This window comes from Pelobates fuscus, chromosome 1, assembly GCF_036172605.1.
Source record: "Pelobates fuscus isolate aPelFus1 chromosome 1, aPelFus1.pri, whole genome shotgun sequence".
In the NCBI taxonomy this organism is placed as follows: domain Eukaryota; kingdom Metazoa; phylum Chordata; class Amphibia; order Anura; family Pelobatidae; genus Pelobates; species Pelobates fuscus.
In genome coordinates this window covers 276,625,850-276,644,092 of record NC_086317.1, presented here as the reverse complement: position 1 = coordinate 276,644,092, position 18,243 = coordinate 276,625,850, and the positions used below count along the sequence as shown (strand labels likewise).

The 18,243-nt window shown below is 44.1% G+C and overlaps 1 protein-coding gene across 1 annotated transcript in view; it reads left to right on the top strand.

Moving 5' to 3' along the window:
• The window catches only part of LOC134567660 (uncharacterized), a 484,351-nt gene that overhangs the window by 450,025 nt on the left and 16,083 nt on the right, over window positions 1-18,243 (top strand). Inside the window, exon 101 of the mRNA XM_063426051.1 lies at window positions 3,806-3,918. Coding sequence (XP_063282121.1) covers window positions 3,806-3,918 — 113 coding nt within the window. The remainder of the gene's footprint in view (window positions 1-3,805; window positions 3,919-18,243) is intronic.

Here is an 18,243-nt window from a genome sequence, read left to right as displayed (position 1 = left end):
ATAGTGGAGCATCATACATTATTGGCAATGAACATCCTGCAAGATCACGGGTGGCTTCTCAACATAGAAAAAAGCTCCCTGATGCCATCTCAGACCATCGTGTTCCTCGGAGCGGTGATAAATACCATTTCTGCTCATGTGTTTTTGTCTCCAGAGAGGGTCATGAAGTTACAAGACAAAGTCAAGAAGCTCCAGGTTCTCGAAAAGGCCTCGGCAAGGGAAGTCATGAGTCTCCTGGGTTCTTTGACGTCTACGATAGGTTTGGTGAAGTGGGCCCAATGGAAGTTTCGCCCTGTACAGAGTTGTTTTCTTCTCCAGTTCGACAGGGAAAAAACGGATTGGGATCAGAAAATTTCTCTGCCCCTGCCAGTAAGAAGAGAGTTGGACTGGTGGAGGAACGGGAAGAACCTAGCAAAGGGTTTTCCCTTGGAAGAACCTCCGTGGACCGTTATTACGACGGATGCCAGTTCTTCTGGTTGGGGTGCCCACCTCGATTCCTCATGGACTCAGGGGTGGTGGACTCGAGAAGAAAGTCGGCTCCACTCGAACCTGAGAGAACTGCGAGCTGTTTCCAAGGCCATTCAGGTGTTCCTTCCGAAGATCAGGAATTCCTGGGTGTTGATCAAGACGGACAACCGAGCGGTGGCCTCTTATGTAAACAACCAGGGAGGCACAAGGAGCAAGCGGCTCTTACAAGAGCTAGCTCCTCTAATGGTGATGGCCATGACCTATCTCCAGGGACTGAAGGCTATCTATCTCCCAGGCTCGGAGAACGTAGCGGCGGATTTTCTCAGCAGATCAGAAATTCTCCCGGGAGAATGGAAACTTCACCAGTCAGTTTTTGCTTGGATCACCCGTCGGTGGGGCATGCCCCAGATCGACCTGATGGCCTCGTTCAGGAATCGCCAGGTGGAGAATTACTTCTCCCTCCACCCAGAGAGTCAGGCACTGGGCCAGGATGCTCTATCTCTTCCTTGGTCGTTCGATCTGGGGTATGCGTTCCCTCCCCTACCCATGATACCCAGGTTCCTGAGAAAAGTTTGGGCAGAAGGGAAAACGGTTATTGCCGTACTCCCGATTTGGCCTCGAAGGCCGTGGTTTCCCCTACTGTCAACGCTGAGCCTGGAACAGCCTCGGCCCCTGCCTGTTTTGAAGGATCTGCTAACGCAGGGTCCAATATCCCATCCTCATCCGGAACGCCTCAAATTGGGGGTGTGGGTCTTGAAAAAGAAAGACTTCAACAATTAGGCCTTTCAGAAGCAGTGGTCAATACTCTCTTACACTCAAGGAAGGCTTCTACGTCTTTATGCTACCATAGAATCTGGGATGTGTTTCAGGAATGGGCTTCGGCCAAGCGAGTTGACTTCATACGCCCTCGCAACACTGAAATCTTGGAGTTCCTGCAAGAAGGTCTGGATAAGGGTCTTAGCATCAGCACTCTTAAAGTTCAGTCTTCGGCTCTGTCAGCTTTGTGCAACACCTCTTGGTCATCAGACCCATTGATCTCCAGGTTCTTCAAGGCAGCTTTCAAGTTGAGACCGCCTTCAAGATCCACTACCCCTCCTTGGGACCTTCCGCTTGTTCTCGACTACCTGTCTGAGGATCTATTCGTTCCTCTTGAGAATTTGGATGCTGTCCTCCTAACTTACAAAACATTGTTCTTAGTAGCAATTACTTCCGCTAGGAGAATTTCAGAGATCAAGGCCTTCTCCACCCTGCCTTCTTGTCTCCAATTCTACCACAATAGGGTGTGCCTGAAACCTAATCCAGCATTTCTGCCTAAAGTGGTCTCTCGTTTCCATCTATCTCAAGAGGTGGTCCTGCCATCCTTCTACCCCAATCCTTCTTCACCAGAGGAGATCAAGTGGCATCGTTTGGATGTTATGGACTGCCTGTCTGTGTACCTTGAACATTCTGCTCCTTACAGGAAAACTCACCAGCTTTTCGTTTTGCCTTCAGGGGCCAGGAGAGGTGAGGCAGCCTCTCTATCTACATTGAAGCGTTGGATTGCTCTTGTAATCAGAAAGGCTTATCTCAATAAAGATCGCTCTCCTCCACTGAAGATAAAGGCTCATTCAACCAGAGCATTGTCAACTTCCTGGGCTAATTGGGCAGAGGTTCCATACGATGACATTTGCAAGGCAGCCACCTGGTCTTCCCCGATGACGTTCATGAAACACTACAAACTTGATGTGGATGCTCCTTCCACCTCATTTGGGAAGAGTGTCTTGTCTACGGTTTCTTTGTCCCGTTGATATTAAATTCAGTCATAGCATAATAATTTGTTCTGTGTGTTTTATCATAATTTTATTCCCACCCTAAATTTGTGAGCTTGGGTATTACCCATAAGTGATGCTGCCATGATTAGCCAGGAATAGAGAAAATTTATGCCAAACTTACCGTAATTTTCTTTTCCTGGCTATTTCTCATGGCAGCATCAGGGTTCCCGCCCATTTTTTATTTCAGCTTTATAATTGGACTGTGGTGTAAGGGGAGGAGGGACTCTTTATACCTATCAGTCTAATTAATTAATCTAATTAATTCCTGTCCTGTGACTGCTAAGGGAGGAGCTACCCATAAGTGATGCTGCCATGAGAAATAGCCAGGAAAAGAAAATTACGGTAAGTTTGGCATAAATTTTCTCTAATTTTTAGTAGCCATCTAGGAGGCACACTAAAGGAAAACTGTGCAGGTTTCAAAACAGTCTGCCATTCTCTTTATAGTACAAATGCTCATTTGTAGCCGGACATCCTTACTTACTGTTAATCTGGAGAAATGTTTGTAAATCTATGTTTGGAAAAATTGCAGCACATTCACTGACGATACTCTTAAGAAATATATTTCTTTTTTCCACACCTATTGATGAAAATGAATGTATACATCAACATTATATTACAAATCATGCCCAAAGGATTGCAATAGAAGGGATACTGTAGACTTAGAGATTCATCGGAATATCTACAGTATCGCTACATTGCAAACACTCTGCTGTAAAAATGAAGCCTAAGTTTCAGCCAGGGGAGGTGTGGGTAGTGCTGTGTAAATAAACTTCCAAACAGCAGCAAATTGAAAAGTAAGATTGCATCGGAGGGGGTAGTGTGGGGGGGGGGGAGGGGGAGGTAGTGGAAGAGGTTTGGGGGGGTTATAAGCTACACACCAAAACACCTTTTATTAAGCTAAAATTTTTGGTGCTTAGAATAACACTTTACATTCCTCGACCTATGTAAATGCTTGTTTTTGCAAACACAGTTATTGCCCCTTTGCTTACGAAATAACTTTTGAGAATATCTTCATGCATGTAATATAAATAAAACATTTACACTTACAATTATTTTTCTCTTTATTGGTCAGAATAGATTTCAATGTAAAGATAAGGGACCCCTTTGCATTTCTGAATCACATTCAGAACACTTTGGAGCTAAAGTGTTAAAGAACTGCACTTAGTGCTTAGAAAGTCTCTCAATAATTATCTGCTCTTAGCATGCACCCATTATATTGTCTTTTCCATCTGACTGTTGTTAATGAAATATTTTTTAGTTGTTGTGAACATTCTAAGATACTGCTCAGGTTAGATTTTCCTTCCGGCAGTGCACAGAAATACTGATAAAGAACCTAATAGCACAAGGTAGCAGCAAAACTGTGTTTTAAGCTACTCGTCTGTCATGAACAAGCCCCACTGAAACCATGAGCCAGTAAATAAATGTGTCAATTCTATGTTGGTCTCTATAACCACTTGTCTGTTCTCACAGAAAGATGTTTGTGAGTGCAGAGGTCCCTCGAGTAACTGTGCATTTCTATTTCTCAGCACCAGGACAAAAATGGCTAAATTGTCACACTCAAAGATTTTCAAAAGAGCAAGTAAGATGAAAGATCCTGATGGTTTACAAACTCAACAATCAAAGGCCCCAAACAGCAACGGTAAGAGTGCTTCTTAATCATTGGTGTACCCTAGATATGTAACAGAACATATATCATGAAATAATAAATATACCCCAATATTTTAGCACATATAAACAGGACTTGCAGAAAATGTTGTATGATGATTATTATTTTTCATTTTATGTAATGATACTGAAAAGGATTTTGTAAACACCAGTAAAATAAAAATGTATGTCCAATTACATTGGATATTATTGTCTACCCTAGCAGCAAGTCCAGCTATATATGGTATGTCAGTATAGGAGCTTAAAATCTCAGTTTCTTCAAGTGTTTAGTCAGACAGTGTTAGTCCAAAGAGTAAGCCCAAATGGCCCTCGTCAGAATTAGCAGAAATCATTTAATACCATCCGGGACCATTCAGACGGCAAAACCTAAACCTTGTTTACAAGATTTATAAGTTTTTGGATTTTGCAAAGCAGCTTCTAAACTACCTTAAATATATACAAGTGGGTGGAACTGAATTCATAGTTCTTAAGGAAGCAGACCATTTTTATTGCTCCTTCCAGTTCAGCACCATGGAAAGCATCAGAATAGTGCAATGGTAACACAGATGAAGGAATAATTCAAGTGATTTGCACCCACCAGAGATGCAGACCACAATCTCCCTGTAACACTGGCATAAGAGGTCTCCACTAGCCCTTGGAGCATTCTTTTGGGCTGGCACATTGATAAAAGCCTTTTGTAGGAAAGCTCTTTGATGTTCCCAGTTGGCCTTGGATCATGGCTATTGTGGCCCTCCAGGCACTTGCCCAGTTTGCCTGATGGCCAGACTGTAATTATGCTATGCCCTTACCCTTATCATATGACTGGTTTATCATTTTTACCTTTCTCCCATCACCTCTTTTCCTTATGACATCCTTATCTTCTTACCTTATTTTCCCAGCCATCTCCTAACTTATCATTGTCTCTATAGTCTGACTGATATAGTGCTTTATCTGTATAGTAAGAGCACTATTTATTGTTGGCATATTTACCTTTATAAAACTCTGTTAATATTTTCAATTAGGTTGTGTATGTGTTCAAAAGTTAAAAATAATACTCACTAAACACACAATAAATGGTATTGCATACAATGTGCCCAGTTACTTGGAATAACTGAATTTCAACTAGATATACCTTTAGTAAATATAAGAATTGCAAATTGATTGAAATTTGGTTATTTTAACTGAATTGGGTCCATATAGACTTAATGTAAATATTAGTGAATGCAAATATCAGTGAATGCATCCACGTCTGCATGTTCTATTATTCTGATGATTTTGATAATTTAAAAAAACAAAACAAAAAATAACAGTCTGGAAAATAGCCTGTCATCCTAATTTTACCCCTTTTCATTTTCCTTGACATCTTCCCTTCTCCCCTTCCTTCTCTCTTTCTGTCTATCTATCTGATATATCTCAAATATTATGTAGGCTACTGATATACAATTCTGCTTTTGAAAACATTCTTTTTATGTTGACATATCTAACTTAATTTGGTTTTATAGCCTTTGAAGCAAACTGCTTAAATTGATGCATTGTCAGTGGAAAGAGAAACAATTGAACTACAAGAGCGAACGAACATGTCTTAAGTCTCATTATATGTTCATGTTGAACTTTGCTCAATATTGTCTTTCATTAAACTGCAGCGACTTTAGACATCTAGCAAGATCATTTGAAGCACAGGAGCAGTATTAATGCTTCTGTGACACGTTCGCCAGCAATGCCAGCAGATTTTTTGACCAATATACAAATTAACGTTCAGCATTTATCACCAAGTCATTTAAAGGGGCACAATGTAAAGTTGATCCCAATTTTAAGGTATCATATATGGTTAGGTCTGGAAATATTTGGACACTGGCACAGGTGTTTACAAAAAAAAAATCACATTACAGTTAAATAATTATTATGGTCTCAAATTAAGGGTATTCACATCCAAATTGGAGAAATTACAGCTCTTTTGCAAGGGGACAAAAGTAATTGGACAATTTATTCAATTTATTCATTATTTCAACATCAATTAAGCAAGTAAAAGGATCTGGAGTCGATTCCAAGAAAGAAAAAAAAGGACTCCCTGGTGAGATCTGCCATGAAAACTATAACGTGGTGGATGATTGTAGGTTCCTTTCCATGGTAAAGAAAAACCCATTCACAACATCCAGCCAACGGAAGAACATTCTCTGAGAGGTAGAAGTATTATTATCCAAGTATACCATAAAAAGAAGACTTCATGAAAGCAAACACAGAGGGTTCACCACAAGGTGCAAATTATTAATAACCATCAAGAACAGAAAGCCCAGATTAGACTTTGTCAAAAAAACATCCAAAAAAGCCAGCCCAGTTCTGGAACAGCATTCTTTGGACAGATGAAACTAAGATCAACCTTCACCAGAATGACTGGATGAAAAAATGTATGGAGAAAGCTAGGAACAGCTCATGATCTAAGGCATACCAAACTATCTGTATAACACTGTGGAGGCAATGTGTTGGCGTGGCAATTGGCAATTGATTTGACAGAAGCAGCTGGTGTGTAGGGATATATTTAGTACACCAATATATCCATTGAAGTCCGCACACGGTAGTAGCTCCAAAATAATGCCACAGGTAGGTAATAAAAAAAGTGCACAATTTATATTAAAAAAAAAAAGATAAAGGAAAAAATATAACAAAAATGGCAGCAGCTAGTAGTCCACCTAATTAGATGTTACCTCCAATATGTGCACCAAAAGCTAGTGTGCAACTGTTATTCACATTCAAATAGGTGGAAATGAAACACTCTGCATCCAAAAGTAAAAAAGGGGAAAGCAGGGATAGACAAAAAGGCAACTGGAGATAGCAAAATCTACTAGAGTGGGGGAAAAAAGAGACACTGGAGAGTGTCTCATCAAACCTTCAAAGAAGTCCAGGACCTGTTTCGTGACTGCACTTTCTCAGCATATATATATATATATATATATATATATATATATATATATATATATATATATATATATATATATATATATATATAGGGATATGTTGTCTTCTCAAATTCAGCCACATTAAGCTGGATAGCACTTCACTTTACAGATGGACAATGATCCAAAACATACTGCTAAAGCAACCCACGAGTTTGTTAAGGGAAAGAAGTAGAATATTCTGCAATGGCTGAGTTAATCACTTGATTTCAGCCCGATCAAGCATGCATTTTACTTTCTAAAGACAACACGTAAGGCAGAAAGACCCATGAACAGACAACAACTGAAGACTGCTGTAGTAAAGGCCTGACAAAGCATCACAAAGGAGGAAACCCAGCATTTGGTGATGTCCATGCATTACAGACTTCAAGCAGTCATTGCCTGCTTGAATTCTCAACAAAGTATTAAAAACTAACATTTTATTTATGATTGTGATAATTTGCCTAATTTAATTGAAGATTATGCTAGCGTTAGTGTACTTATAATCTTAATTTTAGTAATGACAGGAGGCGAGTATTTTGCATTAAACTCTCTTTACTAACTCCACATAGCAGTAAAGAAAAGTGAAAACATTAACCAATCAAAATGCAATAGGAGGTATAGTATTCACAGTGCTGAGGCTCCTCCCCCTCTTTCGAAGCGACATCATGCATTAAGTTCCGAAAAAAATCCAAAGTCCTGTAACATGTACCAATGGGTGACTTCCAATAAACGAAATATTAACGGCTGAAGGAAGGTTCAAACGTGTCCATCCTGAGTGTGAACTGTACCGCCACGAAGTTACACTGAAAGAGAATGTGAAATGGGTTAGGTACCGGTCTGGGAACTGATTGAAGTAATGTAAAAGGCCCAAGAAAACCTCACAGAGAATTATATTAACAAATATCGGCATAGATCATAAACGACACGAAATGTGAGAGGCAAACCAGATTCAAACATTATACCATACCTAGGAGAAGTAAGGAGGATAGGTAAGGAAGGAATACGTAGAATATAAGTATACTTACGTGAGTCCCTTCACCCCCAAGGGAGGGGGATGGGAAAATACTCGCCTCCTGTCATTACTGATATTAAGATTATAAGTACACTAACGCTAGCATAATCTTCAATTTTACCACATGACAGGAGGCTTCCTATTTTGCATTTTTAACGCTGATGCAGGAGAGACGTAGCTGCACCTGAGCTCGGGCGGAAGTAGAAAGTCCGAAAGGTCGATTCTCGTGACCAATCCGCAGAACGTAGTATGTCCGCCAGAGAGGCACCCACCGAGAAGGCAGATGAAGCCGCCGCCCCGCGAACGGAGTGGGCCCCAAAGATCTCATCCACTCCCGCCAGAGAAAGAATCCATCTTATCCATCTGGCGAGGGTGGTAGCTGAGACGGGAACATGGGGTCTAACATAAGACACCAGGAGTTGTCCGGAAGATGCGACCCGGAGCGGAGATGAGACCTCCACGTACCGACGTAAGGTAGACACCACGCAAAGTTGCGGATCGGTAGGGAAAAAGGGGTAGAAGACCGACGTAGAGTCTGATTTAGTACGACGCGATACTCAAAAGGTAACCCCGTCATGGGAGACCGAAAAGGCGTCGATGTCGAATGCCCGTACGTCTGATACCCGGTGAAATGAGACTGAGCAGAGAAGAAGCATCAGTTTGGCCGGTAGTTGGCGGAGGGAGAGCCTGTCATTATCTGGCCAGTCCCTCAAAAATTGTAGGACGACTTCAACGTCCCATAAGCGGGAATATTTGGGTCTCGGAGGTCTCTGCAATCGGATGCCTCATAGGAGTCGGCATATCAGTGGGTCTTTCCCATACGGGAATTCCTTGGACCGGGACATGGGCCACCGAAATCGCGAAGCGTACAACGTTGAGGGACCGGTAGGATAGGCCCGTGGATAAAAGGTGAGAAAGAAAATTCAGGATGGCAGTTATAGGTGCCGTAAAGGGATCGAGGTCCCGTTCACTGCACCAAGAGGACCAGGAATTCCAAGCTGATAGGTAACATCGTCTGGTTCCTGGTGCCCACGAGTCCTATATGCCATATCGCTGTTTGCGATAATTCGTTGGTCTGCCAGGCGCCCCTGAAAGAGTCCAAGCCACTAAGGTGAGGCGGTCTTCCAGGATGAGAGGGTGAGGGTTCCCTTTCGGATCTGTGAGTAGCGTTGGATGAGCTGGTATGAGGAGGGGATCCCTGTAGGATGATGCCAGAAGATCTGGGAACCATGGTTGACCTCGCCATAGAGGAGCAGAGATCTGCGTTGAGTCTTCAAGTATTGAACCGTCCTCGCATTCATGGCGAACGGGGGAAAGGCGTATGCTCCCGCGGGTGGCCATGGATGGAGAAACGCATCTACTGCCTTGCTCTCCGGGTCTGGGAGCCAGCTGAAGTATTCAGGAGTCTGTTTGTTTTTGCGAGATGCGAACAGGTCCAGGTGGAGGGTACCTCTCCTGACCGAGAGGCGCTGGAAGATCAGTGGGTCCAGTCTCCAGTCTCTGCTGTCCCGCCAGTGGTGCGAGAACCAGTCCACTGTCAGGTTCGTCTCTCCCGGGAGATATTCCGCCATGAGGGAGATCTTTCGGGGTAGGCAAAAATCGAAGATCTCCTTCATAATTTCTGGGAGGAGTCTGGACCGTGCTCCTCCCAAGCGGTTGTTGTAGCGGACCGCTGAGATGTTGTCCATCCGGAGGAGAATGCAGTAGTCCGTCCTGTCCCTCGCTAGGCTGCGGATCGCGAACGATCCCGCCAGGAGTTCTAGGCAGTTTATGTGAAGGTCGATTTCTTGAGAAGTCCAGGTGCTGCCTGTCAATCTGCCTTCGCCCATGGCGCCACAGCCCCAGAGGCCGTTCCAAGCCTCCATGCTGTCCAACCACCATCCAAATTCTTCCTTGACTTCCTCCGTTACCGGAATGGTTTGGTCGTAGGAAGGGTTCTGGCAGAGAAAGGAGGCCTTCAGGCGCTGCATTGCTCTGTAGTGGAGCGGGCCTGAGAAGATTGCCTTGATAGACGCGGATAGCAGGCCCACAATCCAAGCTAGGTTGCGGAGTGGAATGGTACGGCAGCGGATGACCCTGCGTAGTGCCTTCTTGATGGTTGCGATCTTTGCTGTTGGTAGCCGTAGTGTGCTGGACTTGGAGTCTATCTCGAAGCCCAGGAATTGTACCATCTGGGCTGGGGATAGTCCACCACAAAGCCTAGGGATGTTAGGAATTGTGTGGTATAGTGTGTGTTTTGCGTCAGTCTGGACCTGTCGGAGCAAAACAGTAGCAGGTCATCCAGGTAGATAATGCACCGAATTCCTTGTGCACGTAGATGTGCAACTACTGGCTTCAGCAGCTTGGTGAAGCACCATGGGGCTGAGCTGAGGCCGAAGGGGAGGCAGGTGAACTGCGAGGGTCGGCCTTGCCATCGGAACCTGAGGAATTGGTGACAGGAGAAGTGGACGGGTACTGACAAATAAGCGTCCTTGATGTCCAATCACGTGAACCAGTCTCCGTCTTGAAGGAGGTCTCTCAGGAGGTGAATGCCCTCCATCTTGAAATGCCTGTACATTACGTAAGCATTGAGTCTCCTCAGATTTATGACCAGGCGGAAATCCCCAGACTTCTTTTTTACCCGAAATATGTGTTGAAGAACCCTTTTTTGTCATGAGCGGGTTCGATCGCACCTTTCGATTTAAGCTCTCATAGCTCGCTGTCGATTAGAAGGTGGTCCTCCCTGGAGCACTGTATGGGTTGCGTTCTACGAAGAAGTAAGTAGAAGTAAAGATCAGGGTGTTGCAGTGGATGTGATCTATTTGGATGTTGCCAAGGCATTTGATACAGTTCCACACAAAAGATTAGTGTTCAAACTCAAGGAAATTGGTCTCGATGAAAATGCTTGTTCTTGGGTAGAACATTGGCTTAAAAACAGAATACAAAGAGTTGTCGTTAATGGTAAATTTTCAAGCTGGACAGAGGTGGCAAGTGGTGTCCCTCAGGGGTCTGTTCTGGGACCCCTTCAATTTAACATTTTTATAAATGATCTTGAAGACAGCATTGAAAGTCATGTTTCAGTGTTTGCAGATGACACAAAACTTTGTAAAATAATACAATGTGAGCAAGATATTACTTGCTGCAGAAGGATTTAGATAGACTGGAGGACTGGGCACTCAAATGGCAGATGAAATTTAATGTTGAAAAATGCAAAGTTATGCACTTCGGCGTAAAGAATACACAAGCAACGTATACCCTTAATGGAAGCGAATTAGGGATAACAACACACGAAAAGGACTTGGGAATTGTTATAGACAACAAACTATGCAACAATGTGCAATGTCAATCAGCAGTGGCCAAGGCCAGTAAGGTATTGTCATGCATGAAAAAGGGCATTCATTCTCGGGACGAGAATATCATTTTGCCTCTCTATAAATCACTGGTAAGACCACATATTGAATATGCTGTGCAATTTTGGGCACCTGTTCTAAAGAAGGATATCATGGCACTAGAAAAAGTGCAGAGGCGGGCTACAAAATTAATAAAAGGAATGGAACATATCAGCTATTTAGAAAGGTTAACAAATTTAAACCTATTTAGTTTAGAAAAACGTCGCCTGAGAGGGGATATGATAACATTATACAAATATATTCGGGGCCAATACAAACCATTGTGTGGAAATCTATTCACAAACCGGACTTTACATAGGACACGAGGCCATGCGTTTAGACTGGAAGAAAGAAGATTTCGTCTAAGGCAAAGGAAAGGTTTTTTTACTGTAAGAACAATCAGGATGTGGAATTCTCTGCCTGAAGAAGTGGTTTTAATCAGAGTCCATACAGATGTTCAAACAGCTACTAGATGCATACTTGCAAAGACAGAATATTCAAGGATATAATCTTTCAATGTAGGGTAATAACTGCTTGATTCAAGGATAAATCTGACTGCCATTCTGGGGTCAAGAAGGAATTTTTTGTCCTAGCTTGTTGCAAAATTGTGCTTCAAACTGGGGTTTTTTTTGTTTTTTTTTTCTTTTGGATCAACAGCAAAAAAACAGGTGTGAGGAAGGCTGAACTTGATGGACGCAAGTCTTTTTTCAGCTATCTAACTATATGTAACTATATGGGGTGCGGAGGGACGGTCTGGTATGGGGTTTCTACGAAATTGATGATGTAGCCCTGAACCGTTTGGAGGATCCATGCATCCGTGGAGATGGCTGTCCAGTTCTGAAAAGACAGAGCGATACGACCTGCAGTATATGGGGTAAGTGGTACTTGAGATACGAGATTGCTTACCTGTGGGGAAGCGTGCTCTGCCACGGCCGTGAGGTCCTCTGACACGGTCAGCTCCTCTGGTGTATGAGAAGGGTCACTGAAGCCCGCTTCTGGGTTGAAGGGTTGAGGTCTCTGTGAGCAGGGGCCAGAGGGCCAAAAACGGCTGGCTGCTCGGCCCCTTTGGCGGCCAGCCCGTCCAAAAACACCCCGGCTGGGGTAGCCCCTGAAGACGCATCTCATGGAGGTCTGAGCCTTATTGAGGGACGCAAAAATATTAACGTGTTTGTTTAGTTCTTTCAGGAAGGCTTCCCCGAACAATTTGCCCTGTGTCGAAGGTCCTAACTCCTTGGTGCCCAATTCCACCAGCTTCCCGTCAATGCGGAGCAACGCTGCTTTATGCCGTAGGAGAGGGCTACGTTGGTATTACCAACGAAACAAAAGCACCTCTGTGCCCATTCTCTTATGTTGTGCGCCCACTCCTTGACCATGCTGGCATCGAATTGGTCAGCCCTCATAAATGCGTCGTCCGCCAAATACAAGATGTGGGAAAGTGGGCCAATGGAGTCTAGCAGTTTGTCCTGAACTTCGTGGAAACCTTTCTCCACACCTCTCCGGGGGTCACGGCCACCCCGAGACATGAAGGTGGTCTTGACCTGGTCGAACTCCGGAGTTTGAGTCACGTGATCGGGGAGTGAAGGGCGAGGGCATTCGGAGCGTAGGCGGTTGCGCACCGTTTTATCCAGCGGTTTGCGGAGCCACCGGTGCATACATTTAGAGAGATGGTCGGGGGGAGTCCAGTCCCCTGAGCGCGGGTGGCGGATATTACGAGGATTGAAGAGACGTTGCCCAGTGGGATCTAGGATGGTATCCCCTTCTTCTTGGGAAGTTGTGAGGTCTTCCGGCAGTTGGATGTCGTCCAAGAAAGTGCCTCGGAAGCCTCCAGTATGGGAGTCAGAGTCCGAGCCCCAGTCATTGTCCTGCGAATCAGAATCCGCAGCCTGCCACTTGTCCAACACGGCCATGGAACGTGTATGTTCTTCCCCCTCATCCGAGGAGTAGTAGACGGGAGTAGGCGGGGTTGGCTTGTGGCGTTTGGTTGGCGCCTTGCCTTTGCCTGGATTATCGCTCCCTTTTTCGCCCTTCCAGTGGCGTTTGGTAGGACGTGAGTCCACCTGTGCGTGTGAATCTGAAGCCTCAAAATCGTAGTCATGGTGTTGGGTTTGTGTGGATTTTTTGGTTTGATCAGCTAACGCTGACATTACCCTGGAAATTGCTTTCTCCATTGAGGCGGAGATGGCTTCGGCAATCATTGTCTGGAAGTCCGCAGGGGTTCTGGGATGCTTCCATAATGTTATGGAGTGGGACCGGTATGGGTCAAATAAATGTGTGGCACAGGGCGTCGGTTGGAGCAGGGGTCAGGCTGTGGTGTAATAACACCGTAAGTGATGGTACCAGTGGTACCTGTATAACCCCAGCAGGGTATAAGTAGATGGAAACCAAAATATAAGTACCCCAGCAGGGTGTGAAAATTAGATATGTGGTATAAGAATACCAGACTCCCCAGCAGGGAAAATTGGGTTTTTCTACTGGGTCTCACCCAGATATGTATATGTAGATGCAGGTGGCACAAAATCCACCAGGTCTTAAGATTGCCGTGTCATATACATAAAGAGGTGGCACAAAATCCACCTGATAGCAGCGGTAGTTAAAGGGTCTCACCCAGTTGTGTATAGGTGGCACAAAATCCACCTGGTCTCAGTGTACACAGTGGCCTCACCACTGGATAGGGCTATCAGCCACTATAGCAGGTTAGTGTAATGTTGAGACTAACCAGGGCAGCACAAAACCAGGATACACCTCTGCCTATATGCACTCTTAATCCTCTACACACACACACACACACACACACACAATCTCCTATACACACTCTGGGTCCTTTACACAGTAGATCTCCTACACACACACACACACTGCACCACCTACACACACACACTACATTCCTTGTCAGCAAACACATACAACATTCTCTAAACACACCCTCTCTACAACCCCTACACACACTACGTCACCTATACACACACACACTATAGCCCGTATGCACACACTCGCCTCATCCCCTATAACACTATGCCCCCTATACACACACTCTCTACAGCCCCTAGCCACACATTACACCACAAACACAAATTAAATTGACCTATTTACACAATACCACACCACACTCTACACACACGCAATCCCACAAGCAGGCTCCAAACATATGCACCATGCACTTTCCTGGCCCTTTTGTCCTCTGGTATCCCACTTGTGGAGACACCAGAGACAATTTAAAAGCAAACACAGCGCAGGCATGTTATTAAATTTGCTTGCGCTGCGCAGAACAAATTCAGGGCCTTTTTCTAATGCCAGAGCTCTTCAGCTGGGTTCTGCGCATCGAACTAACATGCTCACTTTGAGAGGGGGGCGTGCTTGTCATTAGTGATGACAAAACACACCCTCTCTGGCCCCGCCCCCTTCTTAGTGGGCCGCTCTGATTAAAAAATGCCCGGGCCTAATTTTTTTTCCCAGTCCGGCCCTGCTCTTGGGTAAGCATAGAATTGTCAAGAGCACCTGTGACAAAACTACCCCAGGGAACTGGGTTTGCCACCTCAGAGAGCAAGCCTTGCTGAGACCATGGTCATGCTATATCTCTCCCATCTGGTCTCGGTACATAGGCCCATGAGACTGCTCCTCCAGGACAGGAAGCGGAATCCATACATCTTCACCTCTGTCTCCCAGGCAGCTAGCATTTCCTCTGTCTGTCTAGCTTCTTCTAGGCTGGTATTGACTCCTCTGTTGTAATTTGAACTACTGACTTTACAAAGACACTTGTGGCTCTCAGTTCTGCCCTTTCTTAATATGTCCCTGGAACCAAGGACTAGTACAGCTAGCAAGCAGTTCTGACAACTCTTCTACTAGAATACCCAAGCAAACCAGACAGGACACACAGTTCTCAATGGAACTACCCACACACTTTATTTTGAACAAGGGCTAGCTTTATACAAATCAATGCATTTTTTCATTTTCACCAACAGAGGGCACTGGAGAGTCATCACAGGCCCGTCATTGAAAAACAAAGCCAGCATACACACACTGCGGCTTTATCATAGGTGGCAAATTACTGTAAGCTCCAGAGAAAGAGTTTCCAGGTTGCAGTCTGCCAAAAAGGACTTTACAAACCTGTACATTTCTGGATTAACATTGTATGGACAGATTAGACAATGATTATTCTTTGCTGTTGTTATAGAAAGTGGAATCTTATCAGCTGGGTCAGATTTACATGTTATGTGCCTATAGGCATACATTATATGGTGCACCCTGTTCCTCCACAACAAAAAGGAAAATGCACATATATTGAGTTTATTAAATGTATTAACTAATCATTGCATGCATACACATTTTAAAACATTAATTCCTGATAATTGCATAGATGTGTGTGTGTGTGTGTGTGTGTGTGTGTGTGTGTGTGTGTGTGTGTGTGTGAATTGTTTTGCTTGTAATGCATTATGTTTGAATTTCAGAGTATTAGTGAGCGCATACTGTATGAATGCAGGCACGTTTAGAGATAATGTTAGAAGTGGTTATGGTAAAGGTGTATTTAAGGGCTGAAAGGAGTTGACATCAAAGTGAAATTACATAAAGTGTTCAGTGTTAAGAAGATTAAAAGAGGTTACATTTGCGGTTTATAGGGTGTTTAGGATTACTTGGTTTTATTGTTAGAGTGGGGTTAAAGTATTTAGGTACTGGTGTGTTTAAAATATATTTCAACCAGCTCTAACATTATAATACATTAGGTATTTTGTGTTTAAGAGGAGATACAACACATATATCCCATTTACACCAGGGTTTATAATTTTGACTTGTCCATTTGCTGCAGGTGAGTAGAAAACTGGCTTGTACAAGCATGCAGTTTGCAGGGCAAGTCTTAGGCAATAAGGCATCTTGTGTCTACCCACCCAGCATTATTAAATATTTCTGTTTAATATTTGTTTAAATGAAAAAGCATTGCACAAACACATTCATTTGTAAGTGTATCTGATTGTGCCTGTGATAAATAAAATATGTTCACGTTTTTTTCAAAAAACAATAGTAACCAGCGACAGGCTGATGAAAGCACTCACACCCTTTCACATTAACAGATATGCTATCCCACCCTTAGAAGCATATTCACACATATTCTAACATATGTTGTAAGACATAGTCACAAATGCTCGCAAAAACTCACAGATGCCCTCTGATAATCTTAAACTCAAGGCCAAAAGAATTGTCTGGGTTTGCAGTATCTCTTGTGCAGAGAGAACTGGCTAGCACTTCAGACCTGGACTGCTCTTTATGGTGGGATATGCAAAACACTAAGGTTCCTTTGTGATGGAAAAATATGGGCTAAAACTAGCTTTAGACCTTAGTGAGGACCCAATGAAGGGCAATCTATTTCAGTTGTTGTCTATTCTCGGTATTCACTTATCCACTGGTTAAAATTATGTAAACTAATCAAGTTATATTTGTACCACTAAAATGGTGATATTATGCATATAATAACTGTAGTACTTTAATTACTGAATTTGTAAATACCATCAATATGAAGCTGGAGGTTCACATTTTAGTCCTGATGTGATATTCAGAGTGGTGACAAATGTTGATGTGGTTGGTGCACTTAAAATGGTGGAATGAGAAGCAATGTTGAAGTGCCAAGGTTGATCGCATCACAGGAAACATAGAGAACGTCTTCAAGAGGGGTGGAAAAGGACCGACAAGACGTGTCTTCATATCCAGTTTCGCAAGCCAGTCATCTAAGTGAAGAAGGTTCCTTATGAAGTTTGAATGCCTTCCACCTAGAAGCAATGGTATCTCATGTGAGCATTGTAAAAAGTACAGTCGATTCTACCCTAGAGACACTTACCTGAGGAAAACGGGATTTAGTGCATCTGCGCATTCCGTGTTCTCTGTCTAATTATCTGGAGCACCAGAAGATTGTCTCTCACCCACTTCAAATAAAGAGTTTGCAATAGCGAGGTAAAGGAGTCAGATGGCCAGAAGTGGTTGGCAACATTACCCTGCTGTTGACCAGTCCTGTAGAACACCCCCTAGGGAGGTTACCACGTAACACCTTCCTCATGGAGGTTTGGGTCTTGATGAGGGAAGCGGGAACATAAACGTGTGTAATAAGCTCCCTCAGGAAAGAGTGCGCCTTGTGCGTGGGGTGCCAATGTTTTGGTGCCCAGATTCACCAACCATCCGTCAATATGGAGGAGTGCTGCTATGCGCTTTTAATAGGAGAGGCAAACATTGGTGTAATGACGAAACAGAAACATCTCTGAGCCCATTCACGAGTATCGTGAGCTCATTCCTGGACGGTGCTGGAATTGTCAGGTATTTTACCCTTAAGAGGGGGTCAATAGAGTCCAGCAATTTGTCTTGGGTATCTCTGAAACCTCTCCTGACTCCCTTGCTGGGTCGCGGACACCAAAAGCCATGAAGGTAATCATCAGCTGATCAAACAAAGGCGTCTGAGCCACTCTGTCTGGGAGGGAAAGTCATGGGCAGTCCGACCGCAAGCTTGTAAAGCCACACGTGCATATAGATGGCCAGGTGTTCGAGAGGGGACCAGTGGGTTACACAGTCATTGACCAGTAGGGTCCAGGATCAATTCCGTGTCTTCTTGGTCAGTAGCGTGCGAGGCACCATCACCCTCAGCTACCTGGGGCTCACCCAGAAAAACCTGTACACGAATGCGAAACCATATGTGGATTCCGAACACCAGTCGTTGCCAGAGCCTGATGCCTCCACATGCCTTTGTTCCATGATGGATAGATAATGTTGCAGTCCTCAGCCGAGGAGAGGTCTAACTGTGGGGTAAGGGCAGTTGCCCGAATCAGTGTACTGAGTTTGGCATGACTTTTTCCTTAGAACAAGAAGTCTAGTGTCTTCGCCGTTTAAGTGGTGCTTGCTATAATGGGGGGGACCCCTTAGCGGAGACATCCCAGGCATCAGAGACCGCCCCGTATTGGCAGTACATTTGAGAGTGTTTTCTACCACCGTTGTGTGTATCATGACCTGAAATATCACAGGGTTAGCCATTGTAT